This window comes from Plectropomus leopardus, chromosome 15 (assembly GCF_008729295.1).
Source record: "Plectropomus leopardus isolate mb chromosome 15, YSFRI_Pleo_2.0, whole genome shotgun sequence".
Classification (NCBI taxonomy): Eukaryota; Metazoa; Chordata; class Actinopteri; order Perciformes; family Serranidae; genus Plectropomus; species Plectropomus leopardus.
This window is the reverse complement of record NC_056477.1, coordinates 18,548,231-18,559,810: the sequence shown is the minus strand read 5'-3', so window position 1 is coordinate 18,559,810 and position 11,580 is coordinate 18,548,231. Positions and strand designations below refer to the sequence as shown.

The 11,580-nt window shown below is 39.0% G+C and overlaps 1 protein-coding gene across 3 annotated transcripts in view; it reads left to right on the top strand.

Moving 5' to 3' along the window:
• The first annotated feature begins 1,173 nt into the window (after nt 1-1,173).
• Nucleotides 1,174-11,580, top strand: part of slc35f3b (solute carrier family 35 member F3b) — a 69,954-nt gene continuing 59,547 nt past the window's right edge. For all 3 annotated transcript variants that reach the window (XR_006106572.1, XR_006106573.1, XM_042501866.1), the window contains exons 1-2: nt 1,174-1,218; nt 5,667-5,881. Coding sequence is in view for 1 of the 3 variants with exons in the window: in XM_042501866.1 (XP_042357800.1) it covers nt 1,205-1,218; nt 5,667-5,881 (229 nt within the window). In the remaining 2 variants the exon portion in view is untranslated. The remainder of the gene's footprint in view (nt 1,219-5,666; nt 5,882-11,580) is intronic.

Below are 11,580 nucleotides of genomic sequence, written 5' to 3'. Positions count from 1 at the left end.
CTGGTTTTCATAAAGGTTATGTTTCCTCCTGGCTGGAATAATACTTGTTGTTGAGCAACAGAGGAATAGATATGTCTCCCTGGATTATAGCAATAAATGTCTCCTCCTGTTGTTGTATACAAATGAAAGGTTGCTAATTAAATACTGAGTAATGAGATGTAAAATGTTTACAAAACCTCTAAATGTACAATGATAAATATGACCTTTTTTACTGGCTTAGAGTTTCATCTCTCCTCCATGACTTGGCCAATCAGCAGTGGCCTGTCACACTGTTTCCAGGCTGAGAGCTGCATTAAATATTAATGGTGAGAAAGACAAGATTTACATCATACTTTTTAAATTGTGTGAAACTGGACACAGGGGGGCAAGAGAAATAGTGGAAATTAGGTTTATAACATGCTTGCTTTTGTTTCTGACTAAATTCTGAAGTGTGCAAGAATTTGAGGGTACAGAGAAGAGCTGAAGGGGATGTTACGATGAAGGCCGGTGAAATCTTGATCCTACTCTTTTTCTGTTTTTTTTCTACAGATATCACAAATAACTTGGAGCCCTTGGACTTAAAAATATCTCTATCAGGTTGAAATATACGGACCATCATATGTTAAGGGAGAAACAGAATAAAATTTTAGTCGGATCTTGTTTTGATTTCACAGCATTAGAGCTCCCTTGAGACACATATCTCATGAAAATATACTGTTTTCACAGAGCACATTTTGTCATGTCAGGAAGGAAATTATTATAGTATTTTATTTTATTTTATTTTATTTTATTTTAAATGTTGTATAACTAATATCATAAATATACACATTAAGTAAATATAAATCATATTTAGATATCATATCGTCATATAATAACATTAAATATAAACATTATCATTACTAGTGGACAAGGTTATATGCCAGCAAGCCAGCATACAAAATACTATACAAAAAACCAAACAAACAAAAACAACAAAACAAAACACAAAACACATTTTACTGCTGGATTTTTTTTTGTTAATATAACTCTGCTGTCTATTGCGTGAAAGACACAAATATGAATTTGGTGCCATATAAACCGAGAAAACAGAGAAGCAGACTGTGGCATTTGCTCTCGTCAAGAGAGGGAAAGCCTACAAGTACCAGCATGCCCCACACCGGAAGAGCCGTTTTTTTCTACGGCAAACAAAATGGCAGCAGGATGTAAACGATCGATCTCGGACCGGATGAAAGTTTACCGGTAAGCTAAATACGCTTCTAAAAACATTTAAGGCGAGAAATATGCAACGCAGTACCCACAGAAACTTGGTTTGTTTTTATCAGCACTTTCTAATTTTACTGTTTGGTCGGAGTTCGGTCCGAGTTTGACAAAGAAATGAGAGGGAAGTTTATCACTGTTTGTGTACATGTTTACCTCTAAAACATCCGCGGCTACAGCCGAACAGTTTTTGAAGACATTTCAGGCAATACAATAACATAATTACTCGTGTATTATAGGTCACTGAGACAAAACTGTGGTTCTTGTTGTAACAGCTTACAAGTACCCATTGTAGTAAATGACTTAACATTGCAGTAAAAGCTCAGGTGGTGCAACTAATAAAAGCAGCAGTGGTGGGTGAAGTACCTGAAAGTCTAACTTACGTAAAAGTACAGATTTATTTATCAGAAAATGACTTTGGTAGAAGTTAAACTCACTTATTAGAATATTTCTTGAGTAAAAGCTGTACATTAACTGATATTTACTGTGTTTAAGTATCAGATGTAATTTTATCATATTAAATGTTCCTAAGATATTGATAGTAAAAATATAGTACATTTTGTTGACAAATAAATATGTAGTTAGACTTGTATTTCTGTATAACATACACCTTAAAAATGTGTTTGCATTAAATTGAGGAAAAACTAGGTCGTTTTTACAACTTACAGCATTTAAAGACCAAAATCATTTTTTTCCTTACGTCTTATTCCTTCATTTTTCTGTTAGTCCCTTCCTCCCCATCTACATTATTTTGTAGTAAGTAACTAAAATGCTTAGGGGAAATGCAGTGGAGTAAAAGTGAAAGTTGACAGAAATAATATGAAATCTCAATTAAAGTACAGATACTCAAAAAAACAAACAAACAAAAAAAAGAAACACTCAAGTACTTACACCTCTGAACAGTAATAATGGCAGCATTCTGTTCATGTGAACCAGTTCCACAACTGATGCTGACTCACTGGAGTGACTGGGACATGCCATGGAGCTGAGTCATTATTAACCTTGTTAGTTACACTAGCACTTTTCAAAGTCCAAATATTTGCTTTAAAAAAAGGTCCATTATATCTGCATTTATGTAAGTTAGCTGATGATTAGAAAACTTAAATAACTGGTTAGTAAGTTGTTTTTTTCACCAGTGTCTTGTCTCGTGTGTGAATTATCCCTCCTGTGTTCACTTAATGTTTCTTGGACTTGAGCTTTGGCTCTCGCTTTATGTCTGATCCATATTTAGAAAGGAGTGCAGTGCCCTGTAGATTGGGGCACCAATTAAATCGCTATTAGAGGATTGCTGAAGTGGAAGATGGTGTGCTGGATGGCAGTGGAGAACTTGAATATATTAACTATCCTGTTACGTCAACTGTTTTGATATTCATTGGCTCTGTCTCGCAGCGAAGGTGTCCACATTATTTAGTTTGGGCAAAGCAGAAGGTCGAACAGTGAGAATTGATTTGGCTTTGGCCGAGGCTGTGAAGTTGAGAGGTGCATTATGCAAGATGAACCTGATCCTTTCCCCTTGAAGCCGATGAGAGGTGTTGACCTGCTTATTGATGAATAGACTCCACTTTTTTTTTTTGCTCAAGTAAGCACAGCCCCCCCGTCCCCTGCTGTGAGGACTTGTGAGGTGTGGCTGGTCATTGATCCATGCAAAACCTGTCCACAAAAAAAAACTGTCAGTGTACTTGAGCTGCTTTCCGCAGTCAGGAGCTTGCAGAATGCCGACGCAATGCAGCCAGTGGACCACAGACCGGGGACCTTTGGGCAACACTATCACCCTCATACAAGGTAGAGCTCCAGTCTTCCTCTTTGTGGGAACTGCATGTACTGCTGAGGTTTCTATAGGGACAGAAGGTCATCTACGCTTAAAATTAATGTAAAATGAGCATGAAATGTAGGTCATCTTTAGCTTCATGTGCAAAACCTACTACTTGTTATGTCATTGTTGCACAGTTCACACTTCTGAACACAGGCAGCTGCTTGATTTTAATTTCCAAGTAGATATAATCACCACCAGTTAACATAATTACCACATTACTGGAAGCACTGCTCTGATTGTAATCAACCATATCCCTGTGCTTCTGTGGTATTGAACAGAAACATTTCTACTGTTTCTTTTCTACCTCTGTTCACCCAGACCTTTGAAACACAGGCCTTGCTATCATCTTGAAATACTGGTGAACCCCTTAGGTAAAGCAGACTATGAATAATAGACCAAAAGGGAACCCAGTGGCCTGTGAATTGCTGAAAAAATCTATAGTTGCTGAAAAAAGTTGTCTGGTAACAGTGCCTTTATGTTTCACATCTGTGCTGAAAAATAGCTTAAACAGTCTGGGCTTGAGTGGTTAATGTTTCTGTGATACTCTGCATTATTGAGGAGGGAAATCCATTCTCTCCCATCCACACAGCAAAGCTATCTGAAAAGTAGCATCAGCAATAGAATTATAAGGAAAAACCCTTAAAGAGTATTGTGACTAATACTTTGACATATATTTAGAGCAAATTGAAATGGATTTCAGGAGACATGAACAGGGTTTTTATTGTTTGACAGATGCTAAAATCAAGACAACTGTTCCTTTGCGTCATGTTCCTTATTTTTTTTTAGCTTGATAGTGTTTTGATTACCACCCAGGACACCCGTTACTGAGCCACAAATAATTGGCAGTCGATTAAAAATAAAACACTTACTTCACACTTCAAAGTAAGGACATGTATTTTTTCTCGTCTTGACACTTGCTGTGCTTGTTTGAATGTGACAGTTTGAGGTAAAAAGGACAAGAAAGAGCTCATTTGGGAAAAATGACTGCAGCTGACTGGTGTGTGCTTTGCAGGTTTGGACTTTTTGCACACAAAGCTGCAGAAAAATATGCTTTTTAGATATAATATGCTTTTTAGACACACAAGGGAGGGAGCTGAGTCAGAGCAGGTGCAGAAATGTTCAGATTGAGATTAAGTAGCTGCCAGAGGTCCTTGTGGGGCTAGAGGAGGACAGCAAATTCAGTTTTATCCCCTTTTTCCACAAAGAAGAGAGTGCACTAGAATAACTGTAGAAGCACCATGTGTATAAATTTGTCTGACCTTGCATGAAAAGGGTCGGGGTCCTCTGACAAATTACAGACATGCTGGTTCAGATACACTTAATGCATTTCATCTTGGCACAATTGGCACAATTATTGTTGGTACCTACAGAGTGATGATTCCAGTGAATCCAGTAGATGGCGCTGTTGCAATGCCCTCAGCACCCAGCAGCAGCAGCACAGCGCACCCTTTTTAATGTTCAAACAGTCTCCACTGTAGTAGTGGCCAGGCAGGCATATGTTTGTGGGGGTGAGGAGGAACAGGGCGATGGTACTTCTCTCCGTCAGCCTGGATGAGGATTTAGATTTACAGTTCTGCTAAGTGGCCTTGAGGATGTACGGTGATGGAGAGGGCACCGTGTGGGACCGGGTCGGGCGGCCCCACCGGGACTGTATGTGTTACCTTGGACCTCCTACTACTTTGATGCCGATGTAAGACATTTGAACTTTTACAGATGCTTTGCAGCCGACAGATAGAGGCAGGGCCACACCTGTTGCGCACATGATTTCGCAGGTGTAATGAAGTAAATCGATTTTACAGTGAAAAAGATCAAACTAAAGACAGTTATTCTCTGTGATTTTGATTAATGTTTTAAATCAAACTGAGAGCTTTTGGCTAATTTTTCATTGTCGGTAGTCCTGTTTAGAAAAAAAAAGATCACCCGCGTTATGATTGGGATATGGCAGCACAGGGGGGAATTTTACGCACCGATTTTCTCTGAGTAGGTCAGTAAATCATGTTTTGCTTTCACATGCTGGCGGTTTCATAACAGCTGAGAGGCCGTCAGGTCACCACTATGCTACTTTATCAGGTGTAGAGCTTTAATTGCTGCGATTTTCAACCAATATTTTTCTTTTTTTTTGTCCCACCTGCTGGACACAAAGTAACAAGTATTTATCTCCTGTGCATGATAACATGGCATGATGGGCTGTTGCACAGCGCAGTTTTGTGCTCCAGTGCCTATACATGAAGCCCGGAGCCGTCACAAGTGTTCCCGCTACGTCTCCACATATCACTCATGATCGATTCATTAGTTTCAGATTCCTATAAGCCTATAATAGGATTTGCACAGTATACAACATTTGCAGGAGCAGTCACTTTGGCTTAGTGTCTTTCGCAGTGTTGTTGTGCGGACCAGTGAAGGATGATGATTTCTGTACTGTACAAGTGAGGAGCTGCAGGGGCCCTCAACGCTTTTCTCTGTGCAACATACAGCACTGACTTCCCCTGCTTTAACCAATGAGCACTCTTGTCCTATCAGGTCATATACAAGGTTTGCATGCTCTCCTTTTTGCTTTTACTAAGCGGTCTCACTTTTGTCTTTTTAACACCCGCCACCCCTTGTTCTCTTTTCCCAGCGGGATGCGCAAGTCGCCCGACGTGAGCCCCAGAAGGCTTTCGGACATCAGCCCTCAGCTCAGACAGCTCAAGTACCTGGTGGTGGACGAGGCCATCAAGGAGGACCTCAAGTCCTCGCGCTCAGTTGAGGACATCAACAGCGCGTCCATAGAGGAGCGGATACTGCGGATCACCGGCTATTATGGATACCAGCCTTGGAGTGCAAGCTACAAGAGTGAGTCTGTTTGCATGCAAGGATGCTAACATCTGTGACTATATGCGGTGGTAGGCTACATGTAGTGGCCAATAATTCTAGTCTATATATGTACTGTTGGCTCTCACAACTAAGCTATTGGTCCTTTTCATGCCTGGCAACATCACATAATACTACAGGTGACAATGAGTCCATAAAATGCTTTTAGTTTGTGGAGGTGCTGTTGGATGGTGTGCTCTACTTGACAGATGATTTATGTGGGTGGATGGAGTAAGAGCTCCAGGAGCACTTGTTAAAAAAAAAGTGAATGAAGTGTATTAATGTATGGGCAGGCATTAGCAGGTTTCACACTGTTGTTTTGGTACTGAGCTCCAAGGATGATGGAAATTGGAAATTCCCTCGTTGTATTGTTTTACTCCCCAGAGGCACATGTAGAAATTTTGGGCAGTTGCAGTGTGATGTGTCCCCCTCAAATCTCAGCACACATAATTTTTTTCTATCCATCCTGTCATTCTGATTCAGATTTCCTGTATTTGACATGTTCATTATGCACTTCCATACGTAAATAAAATCAAAATTACATTTTCCCCTCTGCAAGTCAGTATAAGTCCATAAAAAATAGCAGAATAAAATAAGTAAATAAACCTCATGAGAAGGTTAGAAGCACCATAATAATAAAAAGACTTTTATAAAGTGCATGATTGCAGAGAGATGATGGGTGCCCATAAATGTCCACATATCTTCTTTTACCTTAGCAGTCTTCAACAATTTTTATACCAAGGACACCTTAGCTGAAAGAAAGACAAAGCATGCTGGGACCCTCTACTCCAACTAAGTTTAAAATTGCATTGCTTATTAACCTGGGCACATGGAGGTAATCTGGCATATCAGGTTGACGTGTATTTATTTTCAGATAGGTAAAAGAAAGAAACTACAGTTTCGCAAAGTTAAGTTGCTGTAAAAGGCAAAATATGTTCATGTTATTGTGTTATGTGACATATTTTAATTTTTGAAATGAAAAACTAAGAAAAAAAAATGCTGTCACAAACCCCTGTTGAAGACCAAGGCTTTACACTGGAAATTGAAAGTGCACGGACAGGGGTGCTATGAACAGGCTGTGTGTGGCACTAAACAAGAAGATGCTATTCACATGGTGTCACCATGATGTTGCACATCTTCATCTTTATTTTCACTAAATCTAAATTTGCACTCGCCGATAATTAGCTGCTAAGTGTTGTTGTTGTTTGCAACAGACAGTGGAGCTAATGTCTGCTTCTCTGGAGTGTGTCGAGCTTGGAGCTAGACATTGGGATTGTTGCTTGGAGCAGTTGATACTTTGAAGGAAAAAAAAAGTTGTCAACACAGCTTTTATTTCTCTCTCTCATTTCTCTGCTCTGCATCATCTTTGCTGTTGATGGATTACAGTTTTGCTTCACTTTGCTCTGTGTCTGTCTCTTTTGCTGTGGCTGTATCGGGACAAACCACAGTCTTAACAACTGTCAATCTGCTGCACATTGGTTTGTTGTGCTGCCTTGATGTGAACATTCAGCTGCCAGCTGATGAACTTTAGCTGGTAGCTGTGGAAAATTTTGTAAATTTCATATGAGAGACTGCAATATTAATCAGCTGTAAGCCTACTTTAAAATTCATAGGCCTATACCTAACATCTGAACACTGCAGACTTCACAGGACAGCTGTGGCTCAGATCTGAAATTGTCTTCTTTCTTATCCGCTGGTACTGTGACAAGAGAGGGGATAAAGTGGAATATTTCACTACGGCCACCATGGCCTGATCATTTGTCTGTGGTTACCATGACTCAAGATTCAAACATCTATTTTTTGTTTGAAGAAGAGAGAGACATATTTATTTATACTTGATGAAATATACTTTATTCTGTCATCTGTGGGGCCTCCTGGCTGCCAAAGCAACTGTAGTTAAATATACATCAGTAGGCTTCATTGCATTTTTATACACTGAACTGTCATTGGAAGAGCTGCATATTGACAGGCTTTTCATTAAAGCCAAGCTGGCAATCAAGGAGCATCTGTTTAGTTCAGTGGAACCAGATATATTGCTGATTTTTATTAATGTAAACAAATAAATATAGCTGACAACTAGTTCAATCTGCTTAGTTTATCCCAAACCCCTGTCTGAAATAATCGTTTTTATGTGAAGATATTTGTATACTTTTTTAAAAGCTGTGTTTCGAGACTGATTTAAGAAACCATATCTTCCATGTTTTTTCCCCCCATTTTCCAATTGTGTTATTATAAAAGCTTTAGTGGAACTGACTTAATGGCCAGTTTTGCTTGTTAGAGTGGTTGTGCCTTTATTAAACTAAATTATTAATTATGACACTAGTGTCATAACGTTAATGAGATAAATGGTGGGTTTCAAGCTGTGGTTAATTACTTTCATGAAAATAACTTTGTGCCATATTTGCTAAAACTGTCACTTTTTCTGAAAGACGCACAGGTGACGGTGTGAAAAAAATCACATTCCTCATGTTGCTATACACTAGAATCAGAGCTTGTGTTGGAGCAACAACCAATCAGAGCTGAGGAGACTCTAACACAGCTGCCAATCATGTCAGTGACTGTCAACTGTGGTCAAACTGTCAAACTTAGCAGCGCTGATCAATTATGAATCAAGATTTAGCCACTGCATTCAGCCACTGTTTCTCATCTCAGATGTTTTCTGAAACATATTTTAACTGCTATTGATTGGCTTTAAAATGAGAAAGTTAGTCTGGCATGTGCTTGATATTTGGATGAAAGAAACAACATGGCATTTGGGTCACATATTATCTCATTTAACAGTCACTAAAATGTGTTTCTGAAAACATTTTTTGGTAAGAAATAGCCAATGCAGTGACAGAATATTGATTCATATTTGAACAGCGCTGCTTAAATGAAAGTTTGACCACAGTCCATGTTTGACAGTTGCTTTAGAGACTCCTCAGCTCTGATAGGTTGTTTGCATTCACAGGCAGTAAAGCCAATAGAAATGCTACAAGGCAAAAGAGTAGACAGAAATATATTTTTTTCAAAGATTATCTGTGTAACTTAGTTCTGTGTGAATGTACTGACAGTTTTAACAGATATGAAAAAAGTTACCAGCTGTAGCTTTAATTTCAAAACAGTATCCATGTCACCCGAAATAGCCACTTCTACAAGAATTCTACAATGTAGTCTGTCCCTTAAAATAGAATTTTGTTGACGGTAGACATACTGCAAATATAAGATTTCATGATGAGTTGCACTGTTGCATCAGATACTTTCCCGTGTGTGTGTGGCTATCAGGGGGAAACTTCTCAATTAATCGGTGTTGCATGTTGCCTTTCAGGAAGCGTTGTAGTTCGTTCAGCTTGTTTTTGTTTCTAGCAAACCAAACCCTAAGTCAAATTAAAATATACTGATATATTCCAAATCCACACAGTTGTCAGTTCCTTTCGGACCCCCTACAGTAGTTACAGAAGAACTAAATCAGCCCACAACCTCCTCCAGCACACACGACCTGACTACTCAGGACCGCACTGGCAACTAGAAAGCAATGGCTAATGGCTGGAGAGCAGAGGGCTGAAGTTGAAGGCAGCCAATTTCAAGAGAGGTGGGAGGCTGAGTAATTCTCAGTAGAGTGCAAAGAGATGCCTGTTTGTTTCATTTACCACCAACCTTTCCAAATTGGCACATGTGCTTTTTCACACAGCAGTGAGAGGGAAAATGGTGCTTGTAGTAAGCCATGACTCAGACTGAGGATGAAAGATGGTTGTGCGACTTAATGGTTCATGTCTATAATCTGGGTATGAGACTGCAGGAATCACAAACATGCAGGGTGCAGTAATAGCCCCTTAGTATAACTGCATGTGTAACAGAGCCAGTGCAACATAAAAACTTTGATCATGTATCAAACTTGACTGGGAGTCACTTTCCCTTGAGTGACGTACATGTAAACTCAAAGCAGAGGCAACAGATTTATGTTTGATGTAGTGGATGTTATTTAAGTATAGTGCAGGATGCCACAGCCCTGCATCCAGGCTACGTTTAGTGTATTTGGACTCAGCCATGTTATCAGTTACCATACCTGCAGTGTCTTCTGTTTCATTATTGCCTCACACTTCTTTGGCATCTTTCTCCTCTCTCTGTCAACTGCGGTAGATTGATAAACGCATACAGCCAAAGTGACAGTAATCATTTCTATTCTCAACAAAGAACAACAAAACCTCACTCATACCACAGAGAAAAACACTCTTACTCTACTTTGAAAACGGCCGTGGATGGAGGGATTGATGTCTGTATCAAAGAAAAGGTCACTGGTTACTGGAGAGAATATATTGAGCTACAGTATCTATATGTCCTAAAAAATACACCTTTTGTCTTCAAGATTGATCATTTTTCTATCTTTACGTTTCTGTTTGGAAAGTTGAAACCTACAGATAAAGATTTGTGCTTTCTAGGTTCAATCAGAGAAGTAGAAACTTAGAGGAAAGATTGTTAGACTTTCACTATTCTAGCTGTAACATAAAGTGGCAGAGCAATGCTGCTATCAGTGCTGCAGAAACTCTGACATATTATCTCATTTATGTCCATCCACCATGGAGGATGACTTCTGCCGAACTGAACATAAATGAATGTCCTCTGAGCAGACCGATTAGAATTTTTCCCCGAACAGAAATTAAGTTTGATATCGCAGCTGCAGGTTATCTTCTTAGAGATTCGGAGAAACTCTTCACATGTGGGAAAAGGGGAAAGTGAAATCCTCTGTCATCACTTTCCCTCTTACTTGAGGAGTCCCAGGGACACAAGACACAATTTGAGCTAAAATGAAACCACTTAAATTATCTTAAATTTAAAGTTTTGGAGAGTTTTCCTGACCTTGTCTATTTTTAATTTCTCTTATTATATAGAATTATATTTGATGTCTTCATCTGCTGGTGGGCCATCATGATAAGAGTTTGCATAATGTGATGTTAATTCCACTACAGAAGAGATCTGATGATCACTAAAATTACGTGGGGAAAAAAGTGGATATATCGATATCGGTTTGAATTGTCAAATATCGGCATATCGGATATGGGCAAAAAATCATCTATCTGTAATGTAGGTTACAAATACATTTTTTGCCCATATATATATGTATACTGTTTGTGCGTGTTCTTGTGTATGTGTGTGAGTATATGCACGTGTGTTAATATAGTGACCATCGTTATGAAGACTCATATAGGTGCTTGTGCTTTCATAAAAAAGATTTCAGTCAGACATGCAGGAGAAATATGAAAAAAAATGTTAGCCATAACATGCAAGGGAAAACCTGAAAATGTCTTTCTTTCTGTCTTTCCAAGTTGTTTTTTCTTTACCAAAGAGAACGTTTGATTCTTTTGGTATCCACAAGTGAAGTATAGCGCATGCTTAGCATTTCCTCTTGAAGATAACAATATTACAGTTAACAGAGCTGGCATTTACAGAGTTAGATCCATTAAGTTCAGGCTAAAAGACTTTTTTACTTCAGAGACTCATAGCCTGGAATGGTGTTCTCTAAGATTAGGCCTTTCCATTGCCTGTAAAATTGTCCCTTTAGGTTTGTTAAGTTCCACTGAGAAGTGAAACAGTTGTCTGACAAACAGACTTTGTTCTTTTCCTAATTTACTCTTGCTATCTATCACAAATGTAGCGTCCCCTCTGGTGCAAATTTAGAGCTTCACGAGGCATGAAATGAGGTT